Raw genomic sequence first — 20,003 nt, 5'->3', positions numbered from 1 at the left:
TATGTGCAGATACAATATCATATACATACAAAAATAAGTTACACAGTGTTCTGCTTTTCACAACCAAGAAATAATGACCACAAACACAATGTAGATATTAAATAGACCAGGAAATGGAAAAATAATAATAATAATACTAAAATCAAAATAAAAAAGGCTTTATTCCTCTTCTGCTTTAAGATCAATAGTGTCTAAAAAAACTGTTTTGTTTAAATGCATTAACAATTATTGTCTATATTCACTGAGAAATTGATAAAATATTGATGATCAAAAGAGGGTGTAGAAAAAAATATCTGTTAATGAACAGTTGCTGTATTTTGTGATGTTTTCCGGTGGTGAATTGCATTATGGGACGTCGATCTCTGCTCTGTTAAACTGTAAAGTGGAATTTTCAACATCAAAAATGGACAAAGTGACTTTTATTGACATTTATGTGGTTTGAAATAATATAATGTAGAAGAAAATAATAAAAGTCTGTAAAATACATGCACTGGCAGTTCATTACTAGGTTTTTGTAGCGTAATATACAACACCAACCCAGACGATATAGCACTGCACACTAGGGTTAGGCAGTGTCGACCAATTTGGCATCGTACGATGTCTAATGTGGAACATTGCGATGGACTATGGCATAGTCATCGTAGGCGGCGGTGAATTAATTATTTATGAATAATTAATTAATTCATAACAAATTAATTATTTGTAGTCTACCGTTTCAACAAACTGACCTGCATGGTCTTAGTTTTACCCATAACCATATAATAAATAAATAAAGATAAGTTACACACACTGTCAATCACTTTTTCCGTGGGACTTTGCATGAATAGGCAGAGTGATCTGTGTCGTTATAATGGTGTCGACACACTTGGTTTGTTAAAAAAGGTGAACAACCAACAGGAACCAACGTTAGGTTTAGCTAAAATGATTAAGTACAAGCGTGAAAACGAAAGACTGAAGCAGTGTGCTGACGCTGTGACACGTTACCGGATAGATTTAAAACAGCAAAGAGTTGTTAGATAGAGACCAGATTAATTAAATATCACGTTTAACAACTATAGTGAGACGCCATCCAGCGCTACATCCTTGATAAACTGTCCGACGTGCACTGCTCTCTGGGGTTTCGTGCTCAAAGCACTCACTGAGTGGCTGGAGCTCAGACGTGTGCATACACTGCATTACAGTGTGTGTGTGCTCACGTGATGTTTTGTTTTCAGCAGTATAGTGTGGATGGAGATCTCTTCAGAAATGCTAGATGAAACCCCAGTGTAGACGTGGATCGTTCTCATTCTAAAATGCCATTTTTAATTAGTGTAAACTAAGCCTAAGCGTGTGTTTTTTGCGAGCGGGTTGCTGCTGCGACGGGGGCAGGGTCGTGGATCGCGATGCTGGCTCAGCATCATGATGTCTATCGGCCATCGGTGATGGACGATGGCATCATCTATCGACCCAACCCTACTGCAAACTATTACACGAGCAGAAATGTCAGTTTTTACAACTTCTAAAACAAGGTCACGCTCCCATAATGCAATTCAAATACAGAAAACAGGCATGTTATTAGGTATACTCCTTTACACTGCACTTTACAGTAATGTACGATTTCGTGCATCACTTGTGCATGTCTGAGTGTCCTGCAGTATGATTGATGTCTTTGCATACGTTGAATATTGCTTATGCAGAGACTCAATAATGAGCGAAATCATTTCTGTCCCTTTTCTGCATCAGCTGATCAATATAAGATATTATAGATTGATAGGATTTGTTGTGATTGATGTTCTCTGGAGATCCAGCTCCACTGTAGCCCTTATATGTGTTGTTATTATTATTATTTTTATGGCCGAGTGCACTTACCAGGGAACATCATTATTTATGATCTGTAGATGGCATTTTCCCATTGGACTCTCTCTCGATTTTGCTTTCTCTGTGGATACGCTGAATTAAGTGATATTAATGCTGTTCTGTCTGCTTCTGCGCATCTAATGAAGATTAAATAAAAACAGCGCTGTCATTTTCACTGTTTAACATTATAAGGCTTAATATATATTAGCAGTTTTATTTCATATATTGTACAGTAACTGTTTCTTGTTGGAGATTTTTCAATTAGAGACGTGTCATCTGTTATCGTTATATCCTCATATCTGGTTTTATATGACGTTTACAGGGATAGTCCATCCCAATATGAACATTCTGTCATCGGGAACGTCCTTGCAAACTTGTGTGACTTTCTTTCTTTTTTAAAGGAAGGAATATTGGTGGCCATTATATTTATTTATATACAGCTGAAGTCTGAATTATTAGCCCTCCTGTATGTTTTCCCCAATTTCTGTATAATGGAGAGAATATTCAACATCTTTTTAAACATAATAGTCTTAATAAATAATTTCTAATAACTGATTTCTTTTGAAGAGCGACACAGTGGATCAGTGGAGCAAATATTGCGTAAGGGGGCTAATAATATTGACCTTAAAATGGGTTTAAAACTATTAAAATCTGCTTTTATTCTAGCTGAAATAAAACAAATAAGACTTTCTCCAGAAGAAAAAATATAAGAGGAAATACTGTGAGAAATTCCTGAATCTGTTCAACATTATTTGGGAAATAATTGAAAAAAAAATGACAGGAGGACGAATAATGTTGACTTGAGGTGTAAAGATTGTATATTAGATTGCTATTACACCTATACATTTTAAAGATCATTAAATTTCACAATTCTTAGTACTGAAGCAGAATGGGAGAAAGTTAAAAAAATAAATAAAACAGACTAACAAAAAGCTCTCACAATTATGAACAATAAAGAATAAGTTTACTATAGAATAAAAATATACAATAAAGCAAACCATGCACACAGATCCTGTGTGGGTCTGCTAATAACCATTGGTTTGCTTTCCACACCACCTGCTCTTTGGCATGTTGGATGTGTTGTGCGTGATTATTAATCAACACAGGCTCATTGTGGATATGCACCCCTGTATACATTTCTGGAGAGCGCAAATTATGTACCCAGAGGTACGTCTGGCTGCATTTTGTCATTAAAATGAATGCTATGGTGCGGTGTGACACCGCGGAGGCTTCCGTTTCTTTTCGTGCTACCAGCTGACCGCTTGCCTCCGCACAGACGGCTTTTCTGAGAAGGGTATAAACGGAGGATGGAGCCAGCTCTATGGGTGGGTCTTCGAGCTCCAAGTGGACTGTACAAAGCTGGAGTTTTTCTTTATTTAATGTCTTGTACATGACATGAAGTCCAATATTGTGCTTTATGAATGTCTACACCTCTACACCAACCTTAAACCCAACCTCACAGTAACCTGATGTGTTTAATGTCTACACCACCTACCCCAACCATAAACCCAACCTCACAGTAACCTGATGTGTTTTATTAATGTCTACACCAACCTACCCCAACCCTAAACCCAACCTCAAAGTAACCTGATGTGTTTAATGTCTACACCACCTACCCCAACCTTAAACCTAACCTCACAGTAACCTGATGTGTTTATTAATGTCTACACCACCTACACCAACCTTAAACCTAACCCCACAGTAACCTGATGTGTTTTATGTCTACACCAACCTACCCCAACCCTAAACCCAACCTCACAGTAACCTGATGTGTTTATTAATGTCTACACCACCTACACCAACCTTAAACCTAACCCCACAGTAACCTGATGTGTTTTATGTCTACACCAACCTACCCCAACCCTAAACCCAACCTCAAAGTAACCTGATGTGTTTAATGTCTACACCTCTACCCCAACCCTAAACCCAACCTCAAAGTAACCTGATGTGTTTTGTTAATGTCTACACCACCTACACCAACCTTAAACCCAACCTCACAATAACCTGATGTGTTTAATGTCTACACCACCTACCCCAACCATAAACCCAACCCCACAGTAACCTGATGTGTTTTATTAATGTCTACACCACCTACACCAACCATAAACCCAACCCCACAGTAACCTGATGTGTTTTATTAATGACTACACCAACCCTAAACCCAACCTCACAGTGACCTGATGTGTTTAATGTCTACACCACCTACCCCAACCATAAACCCAACCTCACAGTAACCTGATGTGTTTTGTTAATGTCTACACCACCTACACCAACCTTAAACCCAACCTCACAATAACCTGATGTGTTTAATGTCTACACCACCTACCCCAACCATAAACCCAACCTCACAGTAACCTGATGTGTTTTGTTAATGACTACACCAACCATAAACCCAACCTCACAGTAACCTGATGTGTTTTGTTAATGTCTACACCACCTACACCAACCTTAAACCCAACCCCACAGTAACCTGATGTGTTTTGTTAATGTCTACACCACCTACACCAACCTTAAACCCAACCTCACAGTAACCTGATGTGTTTTATTAATGTCTACACCACCTACACCAACCTTAAACCCAACCTCACAGTAACCTGATGTTTCATTAATGTCTACACCACCTACCCCAACCTTAATCCCAACCCCACAGTAACCTGATGTGTTTTATTAATGTCTACACCAACCTGTGTGCAGCTCCGTTCTCCAAGCCGCTGGTGTCCTGGGACTCGGACTCCAGCCTGAAGCCGGGCGATGCGGTGTCCCTGAGCTGTGTGGCGTACGGTGGATTCCCGCAGGCGCAGCTCCTGTGGCAGGACGGATCCGGACACAACCTGACAGAGAACATCACCGTCTCCCAGCTGGCCAACGAGGAGGGGTTATTCAGCATCAGGAGCGTCCTGAGCGTGCATTTGGAGCCCAACAGCACATACAGCTGCAGAATCACCAACCCACTGCTGGGGGACGAGAGCCAGGCCTCGGTCACCATCACCGGTCAGTGTGTGTGTGTGTGTGTGTGTGTGTGTGTGTGTGTGTGTGTGTGTGTGTACAGGTGGTTTACAGGGACACAAAGTTGTATAATAACATGCGTATGACTTAGTTACCTCGTGTCCCTCTAATGCACAATGCTTATATCATACTTAACAAGGTCTTCTGATATTCAAGTTACCTGTGAGCTTTGGGTTTAGGTGTAGGGATGTGGTGGGCCTATATCATAAGTGATTTTTACTGTATAAAATACATTACCCCTATGGAGTGTCCCTGTAAACCACAGGTGTCAAACTCCAGTTCCTGGAGGGCCGCAGCTCTGCACAGTTCAGCTTTAGCTTTAATTAAACACACCTCATTAAACTAATTGAGTCCTTTAGGCTTGTTTGTAACCCACAGGTAAGCATGGTGAAGATTGTCGGAAGTAAACTGTGCAGGGTTTGACACCCCTACTGTAAACCAAGTATGTGTTGGGGGTATGTGTAAGTCGACTTTTCTGTTATCAGAGTCGGCGTTGACTAGTCGCTGGTAACGTCATCAATAAAACACAAGATGCAAATGTTTAGCAACATGCCACACCTTGCTATTTATTTGCAGGAAATACTTAGACATTAGAGATGCGCGGATCAGCAGAAATGAAAACCGAATCCGCGGCTTCATACTAATCATCCACCCGCACATATGGTTATATCTGATACGTATCCGCACCCGATCATCACTTTAATAATTTAATTCTTTATTTTAGGCATGATGATGGATATTACCAGCAGATTCAGTGAGCTTTAATCTGCGCATCTCTGATAGTAAAATAATATGTTAATCTTAAACGTCTTTAGACAACATTTTCTTCATTTTCTAATAGATACAGAGAGTAAAAATAAGACATTTGAGCTTTTACAGATACATGAACAAGATAACAAAAACGCTGCCGCTTCAGCCTATACAGCAGCTATGTTGTGTTTACTTGGTCTTTTTCTCCGCACTGTGGAAAAACAGAGCAGCATCTACTGTGCCTGGATTCAGGCGATTCCGCCTCGCCTCTAAAACGCGGCCAGCTGCGCTGAATGAGCGTTCACTCGCACCGCGTGTTGTAGGAATGAACAAGATTCTCCTCGCAGGGCGCTGCAGTCTTGGAAATAAGCGATCTTGTTTCTCCCATAAGGATAGCAGATTTTCCTCTGATGACTCCTCTAACTGAAACTTTGAACAGTGGGCTACTCTTGCACTTCATCCATAAGCCTATTATTGGGCGTCTCATCTTCCCATTCTGCAAAGCCCACTCTCTGCTTTGTCGCTGGTCCACTGCCATGTCCCGCTACATCCACCCACAATTAATCATAATGTTTTTTTTTTATTAATTACCTGACCCGCGGATTATCCGCAGCGCCCGCGGATATAACCGCCATCCGCGCATCACTAATACACATGCTGTTTGACAGCTCGTGTCACGTTGCAATGATGCAACATTACCAATCACTAATTAAAGTTCAAAACAAATGCAGTCCACACTTTGGTTAATACTGCAACATTAGCGCAGGCTAATTTTACTGCTAAATAAATGCAGTCAACACATCGATCGCTGCACGTTCTAGTAGGAATGTAATAATAACAGATGTTTTAGTGCTGAAGTAATGCACACAGATTCATGTGAAGTCATTTCATTACAACGTAATTCATGAAAGACCAAGGCTGTAACGTTTAGCCGTATTACACTGTCCTGCCTCATTCACACTTGAGCGACTTGCAGCGCCGATGCAGCAAGAGACTGTTCATTTCAACAGAGAGTGAGTGACTTCCGGCGACCTTCCTCCACGCGAGCGACAGCGACCGTTGGCGACCAGGTGAGCGTGTTGAGCGATGCGACAAAGTCTTTCAACTTCATGCAAATGAATAGCAACATTCTTGAGCGACAGCCAATAGGCGATCCTCTCAAAGCTTGCTCAGATGCCGGTTGTATTCGTGCTGTGTAGACCTACAGACCTGCGTTTTCAGCAGGTCGCCACCCAGAGCGACATGCAGCTACAAAGTCACTGCTAGTGAGAATGAGGCATCCTGCTCAGATGCATATTTTACTGCTATGATCGTGCGCGCTAGAAAGCTGATCAGAATTTTGCTAAAGTCGGGCGTCTTTTGGGTGTTTCCCGGTACCGGGTTGCGGCTGGAAGGGCATCCGCTGTGTAAAACATATGCTGGAATAGTTGTCGGTTCATTCTGCAGTGGCGAGCCCTGATAAATAAGGAACTAAGCCGAAGGAAAATGAATGAATGAATGAATTTTTAGCATGAGGTGGTATGCATTAAAATGTGAACGCTGTTTATTTTTGCGTTATTGATTAATCTAAATAATGCATTAAGTGAGCAAATCAGTCGGGTTCTGCAAGTAGAAACTAAACAGTGTTTCCATACGATTGAGAGATCTTCTTTCCACTTGATTGAGAGATCTTATGTACACAGCTCTTATTTCTAGATCTTCACTGTTCTGATCAGTGTTGATCTCAGCATCTGTTTATGTGTTGAGCTTCACACTACCAAAGCTTTACAACTTGTTAGTAAACATGCGTGAGGATCTGCGTGTGAGCTGAGGGATCACGCAGCCCTTGTTTGATATGAAAATGCATTTGCGTTTGTTTACAACAGCTGCTGTATGCTCAACAACTTTGTTAATTAATATTGACCCAGCAGAGCTACATGCAGTTGCTTGCTTGTTTTTCTTTTGCAAACAACTGTGCAACCAGGATTTGCTTTGAAACTAAGCGCTCCACATTTACATGCGGTCAGATTTAGATCAGAGGCGGGAGTTTGTGGAGAGATGCTGACTATTTATGGCAAAACCTGAACAGTGTTTATAAAGCCACTGCTCTGTTATAATCTCAGCCGATTAAAAAAGAAAATCTGTTTGCTTTTTGGAGGCATTTGGTTTTAAATAAAATAAGAATTACAATAAAATTTCAAGTAAAATAAGATACAATTTTATTTAAAGTCAATTTTTTAAAACAAAATATACTATTAAATAAAAATATAAAACTTTAAATAAAATAATATATTAAATAATATATTTTTAAATGCAGTAAAATAATTATTTAGTAAATACAATTTTTAAATAAAATAACATTTGAAATAAAATTTCAAATAAAAAGTAAAATTTTAAATAAGATGAAATTAAAAATTCAAATACAATTTAATTGAATTTAAAATTAAATAAAAATTAAAATAAAATACTAATCTAAATAAAAAATGACTTGAAATAAATAAAATAATATTTTTTCAAAAATAAAATAATTAATACAATTTGAAATAAAATAAAATTTTAAATAAAAATTCAAATAAAAATTTTATTACAATTTAATTGAATATAAAATTCAATAATATTAAATAAAAAAATTACATTTTCTAATAAAATAAAATTTATAATTTAAACCACACTGAACTGAACTAAACTGGACTTCAACTCTGAAATTTGGACTTTTCTAGATCTTCCAGGTTAAGCTGCTTTGACACAACCTACATTGTAAAAGCGCTATAGAAATAAACATGAATTCAATTGACTTGAATTGATAAATAAAATAACATTTTAAATAAAAATGTAAACAAAATAAAATGTAATTAAAAATTGAATAAAATTTAAAATACATTTCAAATGTAAATAGAATTTTAAATAAAATAAATGTTAAAATACTATTAAATTCAACTTGAAATGAAAAAAAATGTATATGTATATATAAATATAAAATAATGGTCATATTTTTTTATATGTATTTAACCATATAATTATTTTATTATTTTAAAATAATTTGTAAATCTCAACCTTGTTGGCTTTTTTTTTAATTAGCCTAATAAATAAATAAAATAAATGTAAATATCAAATGGTGGGCCAGATATGTGCACAATAAGCATGCACATGAAAATAATAAATTAATAAATCTGTTTATAATTTTAAAGACTCCTGTATGTGTACATAATAATGACATGCTTTTTAACTCTACTATACTGGATGCAATTTTTAAAACATAAATAAGATTAAATTCTATATGTTTAAATACCAAATATTCAGACAAATATGTGCACAATAAGAGGACACATGTAATTAATAAATGATCATATTGCAGTTTAATTTGTACGATTTCTGAGATTGATTTTATTTTAAAGGCTCCTATGTGTGCTAAGAGCTCTGAGTGTCTTTCTGAGTGAGACGTTTAGGACTTCTATCAGGCAAATCTGTTTAGTATTCAGCAGAGATGTTTCTGGGAGGACGAGACTCTGAACAAGCCTGTTAAAATGTCACACTTCCCTCCAAAATCCCAATGAAAAATTACAAAGTGATGCAGACAAGCCACAAAATGAAGGAGAACGGTGGAAAACAGAAGAGTGGAGGAAGGTGTGTGTGTGTGTGTGTGTGTGTGTCCTCAGACGGTCTGAGCGCTAATGTAGAGTTACATAAGGATGTTTCTCAGTTAATCTGCTGCTATCGACCTTGAGCTGAAAACACACACACACACTGAGAGAGTGTCTGAACACGAGATCTCTTCCTGATGGAGAGCTGCTGATGAACAGACCACACACACACACACACACACACACTCACACACACACACACACACACACACACACAGCAGACGAGTTAACTCTTCCACACAGACGCCTGTTCTCCAGCAGGTCCTCGCTCTCCCGCTCAAACAGCTGATATCTCTGTCAGCACAAGAGCTTCTCTGGAAAACCACTTTACAAGTCCTTTAACATGTCAGCAGCTCTGTGTGTGTGTGTTTGGACCTTGTATTCCTTACATTGTGAGGACCAAATGTCCCCACAAGTATAGCAAAACCAGTTCATTTTGACCTCATGCAGACCTTTTTTGTGTGTGTGTGTGTGTGTGTGTGTGTGTGTGTGTGTGTGTGTGTGTGTGTGTGTGTGTGTGTGTGTGTGTGTGTTTGTTTGTATATTACTGTGTGTGTGTGGGTGTTTGTGTGCGTGCTTGTGCATGTGTGTGTGTGTGTGTGTGTGTGTGTATGTGTGTGTGTATGTGTATAGAGCAGAACCACAGGAACAGGAGGAAGAGAAATGGAAGCGTGTGTGTGTGTGTGTGTGTGTGTGTGTGTGTGTGTGTGTGTGTGTGTGTGTGTGTGTGTGTGTGTGTGTGTGTGTGTGTGTGTGTGTGTGTGGAGCAGGAGAACCACAGGAAAAGGAGGATGAGAAATGTAGCCATGGTGATTGTTCAGTGAATAATGTAGCCATGGAGATGCTCTAACACTGATGAACTGCTGCTGATGATGTCACCACTGACATCATTATGGGATGTTGTACTGATCATCTCTTTCATATTTAGAAATCAGTTTAATATCCAGCTGAACACACAAATAATGTTGAAAAAATAATGAAAACTAGAAAATGACAATAGAAAGGAGGACAGCTGTTCTGTTCAGCACAAAGGTTTGCTTATTGAATAATAAATAATAAGATCACACAGCATCTTAAATTATAAATCGGTTAACTTAATGATTAATTTCCACCAAATTAGCAGAAAGTGACGCATCAGTCTTCTTCAGCACAATGGAAACCCTGCGTCTATATCTGCTGCTGTATTGTTGTTTACATGTTGAGATTGGTTTGGATACACCAAATGAACAGAACTATATGGTTTTGAAGCAGGCAGTGTGTTTTTAATGTAAAAATCTGGCAACCCAAATGATGGAGAGTCCAGACAGATTATTTAGCTTTTTTTTTTTTAAATAAAAAAACTAAAAACATTCATTTCTGATTGGAACTTTTCCTCAATATCAAGTGCACAAAGTTCAGTCTTCATCCTTTCCTTAAAGGTGCTGTCTGTAAGTTTCTGACTCTACTGCATCATAAAAACACCATGATATGTGTGCAGATATTCAGAAACATGCTCAGTGAACATTCTTTATCTGAAAAACAATGCTGAAGTCAGATATTCTGCTATTAACATGTGTTTACCGTGCCAGAATGCTGTCTTTGTTTTGGTCATTTTATTCCGCCCTATGCCAGTTTAGCCAATTATATTCCAACACCCCGGATTGCCTGATGGTGGAAAACAGCGTATTTCATTTGTTCATTCAGGAAGGCTCTAAAAGCATGCACCAGTGACCGAAATGCCACATGAGGTTCCACATGAGGTGGTTATTAATTAGGAAATAATATAAATATTAGGAGCGTAAACATTAGGTGTGCAGCGTACATTGTAACCGCATGTCCTGACAACACACTTCGTGACAAGATTTGCAGAGATGAGCAATTTGGCACCAGATGAAATGTAAATACAAACATTCAGAAGCACAGAATATGCACTCACTCATGCAATGGTGAGGTTTATAATCTAATTAATACATATTAAACCTCTTTAACATTAATAATGTAGATGTTGAACCAAGTGTTTAGTTCTAATCTCAAACGGTTTATTGTATTGTCCAGATCTGAGCTGAACTATCTGCTGCTGCTTTCAGTAAATGGCAATAAATGTGATGTAAAATGCCATTCAGACTCACATTATTAGCATTTAACACTGAATAAAGCACATGAGCTGCACTTGAGCTGATCATTGTCAGTTTTCTGTTGTTCAGCTGTGAGAAATTGAAGCCATTTCTAATATATCAATTCGAGATGTTGGTTAGGAAATTTAAATATGGAGAATATTCCTTCTATCGGGTGCTGCTGTTTAATTTAAAACACAGTTTAAATCACCCACTCCTGTCCTCAATCTGGCAACCTGCGCTTGCATTTGTTTTGATCCAGGAGTGCAATACCTAGTTCAACCACTGGGTGTCAAACTCCAGAGGACACGTCTGGTAAATCTTCAAAGGGAACAGTGTATTGTTCACTATCTTAATAATAAAATAAAAACATGATGTAAGAAACTGCCTATTCTCATTTTGATATTAACAACTAAACACTAAAAATCTTGAGGCGTTGAGTAGCTGCATATTTATATGAGCTTCATCTTCACTGTATACATATTTACAACAAAATGAAGCCTATAACATCACTGCCTGCTTTAATTTTCAGTGAAAAGATGAAATATACCCCGTCTCTTTTGCTGAATATCAGTTTTAATAATCAATAATGACAATCAATAATACAATAACTTTATACAATATATGAAATGAAGGCAAGCAATGAGTCAGTGTGAATTAATGAATTAATATATAAACTTATCTGCGCTCAGCTAAAACACATTACAAGTAATGCATTCAAAAGACCGAAGAGTCGTCAGATAGAGACCAGATGAATTAAATATCACGTTTAACAGCTACAGTGAGATCAGATCCAGCGGTAGATTCTTGACGAACCGTCTGACATGCGCTGTTCTCACCTGGGGAAGTGTGCTCAAAGCACCCGCTGACTGCCTGGAGCTCAGACGTGCGTATACACTGCAGAGTGTGTGTGTGATAATGTAATGTGCGTTTTCAGCAGTGTAGTGTGGACAGAGAACTGTTCAAAAACGCTAGATGAAACGTCAGTGTGGACGCGGATCGTTTTAAAACTAAAATGTTTTAGAGTAATCAGACCCCCCCCCCCCTCTCTCTCCTAAATTGGTGCCTGACACACACACACACACACTGTCAGTGTAGTCTTGGTCTCCGGCAGAGTCAAGTGAGCAGATGGAGAGAAAATAAGAGAGAATCGCAGAGGCGGAGAAATCCAGAGCGAGAGAATGATGGCGGAGGAACCAAACCCTTTATTAGTCCCTGTCTCCTTCTCTTCCTCACTGTTCTGATGTGAATGTAATTAGCGCATGCATTGGTAGCAAAAAACAGCAGAGTAAATGAAGAAACAGCAGAGTAAATGAAGAAACAGCAGAGTAAATGAAGAAACAGCAGAGTAAATGCAGTAACTGCAAAGTAAACAGCAGTGTAAATGAAGAAACAGCGAAGTAAACATCAGTGTAAATGCAGTAACAGCAGTGTAAATGCAGTAGAATCAGTGTAAATGCAGAACCAGCAGTGTAAATGCAGTAACAGCAGTGTAAATGCAGTAGAATCAGTGTAAATGCAGAACCAGCAGTGTAAATGCAGTAACAGCAGTGTAAATGCAGAAAAAGTAGTGTAAATGCAGAAACAGCAGTGTAAATGAAGAGACAGCAGTGTAAATGCAGAACCAGCAGTGTAAATGCAGAACCAACAGTTTAAATGCAGAAACAGCAGTGTAAATGCAGAATCAGTGTAAATGCAGAACCAGCAGTGTAAATGAAGAGACAGCAGTGTAAATGCAGAATCAGTGTAAATGCAGAACCAGCAGTGTAAATGAAGAGACAGCAGTGTAAATGCAGAATCAGTGTAAATGCAGAACCAGCAGTGTAAATGAAGAGACAGCAGTGTAAATGCAGAACCAGCAGTGTAAATGCAGAACCAGCAGTTTAAATGCAGAAACAGCAGTGTAAATGCAGAAGCAGTGTAAATGCAGTAACAGCAGAGTAAATGCAGAACCAGCAGTAAGAAACAGCAGTGTAAATGCAGTAACAGCAGTGTAAATGAAGAGACAGCACTTTGAATAAGTGTTTTAGAAAATTTTAATATGAGAAAATCCTGTAAATTCTTCTGCTATATTATATTTGTGCGTATGCATTAAATTAGTCAGTACTGAAGCCAAATCTGGAGCTAATATAACAAAACAATTTACGAGAACGGCCCAAAAATGAATAACCCAAATGTATGTGTTAGGGGAAAATATTAAGTTAATTTTTAAAAAGATCAAAAATAAAGAGGACAAAATGTATACAACTTTGTTAGTAATATTAGTAAGTTAAATATAGGCTTAAACATAACTAAGGGAGGAAAATTATCCCTGTTGTCTCAATAGGAAACGTAGCCTGATGTGTCAATATTAATGATCCCAGAGCTACATATGAGACTGTGTTCTCCTGATGACGTGGTTGCTGTTCAAGTCTGGATAAATGACCTAATGCACATGCGAATGTTGAGGGCGTGGCCTGTGAATCACGCAACAGTCTGCTTTGTGTTCTAACTGACCTGTTGTCCACTGGGGTTTTATGGAATTTACATGAGAACAAGGAAACAATCATGTCTGAGCCACACAGCATGTTATATTTGTTAGTAATATTAGTAAAAGTAAAGTTAGTCATATTTATATTTAATATTAGTTTAATATTTATATTCATTATAGACTCCAAAACATATATACTGAATATACATGTATACACCCTTAACTTATTAATAAATGATCAACACTTATTTAGTATTTATTTATGTAGTGTAATTTATAATGCTCTATTATGCTCTATTATGTATTGATTTATAAGATTAAATATAATTAATCCACTTTTAATCTGTTGAGCTTAATTTTGTTTTAGAATTATTTTATTTTAGTCTATATAATTGTTTACATATTAAACAGAATATAATGCAATTCCCAGATGCTTGTTTGTTTAGTCTTCTGATCATGTATATATCGGTCTTAATTAATTGATGAGCTGGTTTGTGTTCAGTCTTGAGAGCTGCTAGTGGAGGCCATTGTGGCTCAATGCAGCGTATGATAATAATCCTGTTGAACTTTAGTCCATTGTGCCGCTGCCTGTCAGAAGTATGAAATACAGAAAGACGCCACACTTTGAAGTAGTGCGAGATCCTGAGCTTTAATCTCTACAGAGGAGCTGCTCTTTAATCTGGATTTAACACTTCTCCACATTAAAGCCGATGATTTCTGTCCGTCCTCGACTCTTCAGTCTTTTCAGTCTCTATAATGCTGATTGTATAGATTATAAAGATGACTGTTAGATCAAACTTTTTTTAGACTAAGATCCCTAACCTCAGCCTTTCTAAAAGGCAAGATCTACACATCAAAAAGACATTTTGTATTTGCATTTGTGAGCATGTCGCAACATGTGAGATGAACGAACTTGAGCGCACAAAACAAGAGACAAGAGTCTGTCACTGGGATCTGCTCAGGATACGGCCTGGTCCAAGATTATGGAGACCTCATTATTACTTGTTTGCTCACTGGGTGTGGGAAACAATCCAAACCGCTCCATTGACTTTCTAATATGATTGTGTGCATTCTTGTAATTTCTGACTAATAAAAAATAAATAAAACAATGTCTAGAAGTTGCTATGTGACAACATGTAAAGTAGACAAGCTAAAAAAATAAGGAACCAAGTTTTATAAGCTTTTAAAATGCATTAAGCACACCAACCGGAAGTTCGGAGCATACTCCTTACGCATGTACACAAAGCATAATGGGTAATTTTGTGTTCTATGAAAAAGGTATACTCGGCAGAGCTGTGCAGAAACTGGCTATATCTATTCTACACTCTCCGGCCACTTTATTAGGTACACCTGTCCAACTGCTTGTTAATGCATATTTCTAATCAGCCAATCACATGGCAGCAGCTCACTGCATTTAGGCATGTAAACATGGTCAAGACGATCTGCTGCAGGTCAAAATGAGCATCAGAATGGGGAAGAAAGGGGATTTAAGAGACTTTGAACGTGGCATGGTTGTTGCTGCCAGACGAGCTGCTCTGAGTATTTCAGAAACTGCTGATCTACTGGGATTTTCACGCACAACCATCTCTAGGGTTTACAGAGAATGGTCCGACAAAGAGGAAATATCCAGTGAGCGGCAGTTCTGTGAGCGCAAATGCCTTGTTGATGCCAGAGGTCAGAGGAGAATGGCCAGACTGGTTCCAGCTGATAGAAAGGCAACAGTAACTCAAATAAGCACTCGTTACAACCGAGGTCTGCAGAAGAGCATCTCTGAACACACAACACGTCCAACCTTGAGGCGGATGGGCTACAGCAGCAGAAGACCACACCGGGTGCCGCTCCTGTCAGCTAAGAACAGGAAACTGAGGCTACAATTCACACAGGCTCACCAAAACTGGACAATAGAAGATTGGAGAAACGTTGCCTGGTCTGATGAGTCTCCATTTCTGCTGACACATTCGGATGCTCGGCTCACAATTTGGCCTCAACAACATGAAAGCATGGATCCATCCTGCCTTGTATCAGCGGTTCAGGCTGGTGCTGGTGGTGTAATGGTGTGGGGGAGATTCTTTGGGTCCATTAGTACCAATTGAGCATGGTGTCAACGCCACAGCCTACCTGAGTATTGTTGCTGACCATGTCCATCTCTTTATGAGCACAGTGTCTCCATCTTCTGATGGCTACTTCCAGCAAGATAACGCACCATATCATAAAGCTCTTCTTTAAGTTAATTTTAAGCTATCTATCTCAGTCTATTGTTGAGAATCCCTGGTTTAGCAGCTGCAGTGATAAACCCACAGAACACCGAGCTCTTAATTGTGTTCAGACTAACTCCGACATCAGTGTTGTACATCAATTCTGCATCTGAAAGCTGCTCTGTGAAAGAGAGAACATTATAATGTCCAGAATCTGCTGTTTTGTGCAGCGAGCGCAGCGCTGTAAATAAGTAAATGAGCGTATGAATAAATAAACGTGCGGTTTGTCTTAAAGATGGAGGTCCGCGGGGAAGCTGCTGATGGCCATTACCTTTAATTGATGCTTTGAGGAAAGAGGAATCTGTCAGAGAACGAGTGGAAATCAAGGCCTGCAGAGCTGCTGCAAAGAATTAATAAATAAATAAATAAAGGAGGAGGAAGAAGAGAAGAGCCTCATCTGCATTTCAGCTCCGCACACAAATGACCAAACACAAGAGCAGGAGTCCTTGAAGAAATGAAGTGTTTTTCTTCAGATGATTTGTGCTGTGGCTCACACACACACACACACACACATATACACACACACACACACACACACACACACACACACACACACACACACACACACACACACACTTCAGATTTCCATACTAGAAGCCTAAAGGGTTTTCTTCTCAGAATGATCTCTTATTTGTGTAATGCGCTCTGGATGTGAGCGCGCGCGCACACACACACACACACACACACACACACTCTCCTCTTCATCCTCAGGCTTTCTGATTTATTTCACCTTAATTACACTGTACAGCAGCATCAGTAAAGTGACAGAAGCTCAGTGGGTAAAACGTGGTAAAAATACCATCACACACTCTGCTTCACATGTACATATCCATGGAGTCAGTAAGATATTGCTGGGTTTATGCAATACATTAAAAACTGCAGCAGTTTTAGTGTCACTCAGTGTTTGGGACCGTGTGTTAATGTGGATATTAATAATCAATCATGACTATAGATGAGGGTGGCACGGTGGCTCAGTGGTTAGCACTGTGGCCTCACAGCAAGAAGGTGACTGGTTGGAGTCCCGAGTGAGTCAGTTGGTGTTTCTGTGTGGAGTTTGCATGTTCTCCCCGTGTTGGTGTGGGTTTCCTCTGGGTGCTTCGTTTCCCCCACAGTCCAAACACATGCGCTATATGGGGATTGATGAACTGCATTGGCCTAGTGTATGAGTGTGTATGGGTGTTTCCTAGTACTGGGTTAAATGTGCTGGAATAGTTGGCGGTTCATTGCACTGTGTTAACCCCTGATGAATAAAAGGACTAAGCCGAATGAGAATGAATGAATGAATTCTCTACAAAGCAGATGCCAAAGCAAATTGAAAAATGATGTTAATATAAACACTAATACTTCACCATCTGAGGCGTCTCATTTGAACAGTTATTTCCAAAAATAAATATCTATATTTTGCATGGAAAGTTGCGTCTGAAGATTTTCTTGCTCTGTGAAATTAGTTTAGCATCAATTAAGCAGTTAATTTCCCTCAGCAGTTCTCATTACTGTAATGCAAAGAACAATGACGATATTTAAACGGTACATTATTTATACTGCACATGATGGTATTAGCTGTGGTGCTCATAATGTATGCTGATATTAATTAAGAAACTGTTGTGTTTCTGCAGGTATTACTGAATTACTGTGATGAGAAACCAACCATAATAATTATCTAGAAAAATTGTGATTTAGATTAATTGGAAATGTGAGCAAACTCCGAGGTAAAACATCTGGATGCGCTAATGAGACGGTAGTCTGTCTTGTGTCAAGTGAAGAAAAATAAAACTCCCAACAGTTACAATATGAATAATTTCAGGCTTGAGTGTATATGCATATTATACAAATTGAATATACATTTCAATATCAATGCAAAAGAAGTGTTGTTTTAAAGGGCACATAGGTTAACCCTTTTTTCATATTTAATATAAGTCTTTTGTGTCCCCAGAATGTGTCTGTAAAGTTTCAGCTCAAAACACCCATCAGATTATTGATTATAGCTGGAAAAAAGGTTTTGCTGTTTTTTTGTACTGGCCCTTTAAGGCTAGTCCTCCCCGCCCACCGTTCCCACGTGCCTGTCAGCAATCGCCGCCCTCGGCTGCCTCAGGTAGCAGATCTCACGTAACGTGTGTGAGAAATACTACAGTAAGAACTTTAACAATCAGTATTTGATGCAGTTTTTGTGGCGTTGCAACGAGTCACACACAATGTCATTACAAAGTTCACGCACACACACAGCAAGGACACAAACACATAGCATACACACACACACACAAACGTAGCGCAGACATACATACACACACATAGCGCAGCAGACACACACACACACACACACATAGCGGAGACATACACACACACACACACACATAACTCAGACACGCAGACACACACACAGAGAGAGAGAGAGAGCGCGTGTTAAGCTTTGCACTCTTTTTGCACGCATATGTGTCATGATACTGGTAATCTCCACTGCTGTATGGATATCTCTTATATTAATGTACAAAATAAACCTGATTTAATGTCCACAAACCGCGATTGAAGCGTCTTCCTTTATAATTGTTCTGACACGCGGCTGTGCTGATTAAGTGAATCTGTTAAACAGAAATTGGGGGAAAAATATAAAAGAATTAAAATTGGGCTAATAATTTTGACTTCAGCTGTAATTATTGACCTCAATCCGTAATTTGTCATTAAAATGTCATTAACAGACGCTATTCTAAAATGATTTTAATAATTTTTTATAACTTTGACTACAACTGTACATCGTGTGTGTGTGTGTGTGTGTGTGTGTTAAATGTTAGTCTTCTCTCATTGTGTGTGTGTGTAGCAATACTCCATCAGAAGAGCGCTGTTAACATCACAGCCTGTATTTAGACACCATCACACATACAAATGCGTCTCCATCAGGCCTGCTGTCTAAATCCTGCCGAAATCTGTCACTTCTGATCGCTTCCTACAGCTCCTCGCTCTCGCCGGCAGACACTCGTTTCAGAGCTAATTAAACATTTACCGAGTCCAACTTTTCCAGCTGATTATTTCTCCCAAAGTTTGTGTCCAGAAGAGAGAGAGAGAGAGCGAGAGCGAGCAAATGGAGGAGCGGAAAAATCAATAGCCGAGTCTGCCTCCAACATCTTAACCCTTATGTGTGCTGTTGGGTCGTTTTCATGCACTTTGGGCTGATTTTGAGTCTTAATTTGGCCACAACTTTCTCTGTGTTTCAGCAAATGGAATGATTTTTGGTGATGAATCTGAGTTTTTTAGAAACTCAGCCATAGGCTGTGGATAAATGGGCTACACGTTGGTTATGTTGGTGCTGTTTTTGCCTCGTTGACTTCCCTTATAATGACATCTATTGATTGCAAAGTCGTGACAGCATATAATCATGCATTCTTGATTGTTGCTGGATTTTCCTGTTTGGAAGAGGGACAATGGGAAGAGGGAAAGTCCTTCATCCATCCACCTACCCACTTATTCATCCATCCATGCAGGTTAACTGTGTAAATACCTAGCTATATACAGCGGGGAAAACAAGTATTGAACACATCATGTGTTTTTTATATTTCCTAAGAAGCTGTTAACATGGAATAGAAATAAAAATAAAACAAAACGAATTGTGTAATGTGGATTCGGATCAGGTGATTGGTTGGGCCATTCTACAGCTTGATTTTCTTTCTCTGAAAGCATCTGAGAGTCTCCTTGGCTGTGTTTTGGATCATTGTCTTGCTGAAATGTCCACCCTGGGTTCATCTTCATCCTCCTGCTAATGTAGATGTTGGACTGAAGCAGCTGATGTTCATTTACACTGAGGAAGGGCAGAGGCTTGCTGAAGAACTACTGAGGGATTTCAGCTGCTCTCTGGGCTTTCACTGCTCAAATACACCTCTCTTTCCTCATGTGTTCAATACTGTTTTCCTGTGTCATTTCATTTTATTATGCATAACTTAATTTGTAAATCAATTAGATTTGTTTTCTTTGCTTATAAGATTTC

At 38.8% G+C, this 20,003-nt stretch overlaps 1 protein-coding gene across 1 annotated transcript in view; it reads left to right on the top strand.

Annotated features, from left to right (window-relative positions):
- cd276 (CD276 molecule) overlaps nt 1-20,003 on the top strand; it is an 88,171-nt gene that overhangs the window by 29,084 nt on the left and 39,084 nt on the right. The window contains exon 4 of the mRNA XM_056477934.1: nt 4,531-4,827. Within this exon, the coding sequence (XP_056333909.1) occupies nt 4,531-4,827 (297 nt within the window). The remainder of the gene's footprint in view (nt 1-4,530; nt 4,828-20,003) is intronic.

This window comes from Danio aesculapii, chromosome 18, assembly GCF_903798145.1.
Source record: "Danio aesculapii chromosome 18, fDanAes4.1, whole genome shotgun sequence".
NCBI classification, from domain to species: Eukaryota; Metazoa; Chordata; class Actinopteri; order Cypriniformes; family Danionidae; genus Danio; species Danio aesculapii.
This window is presented reverse-complemented; position numbering and strand designations above follow the sequence as displayed.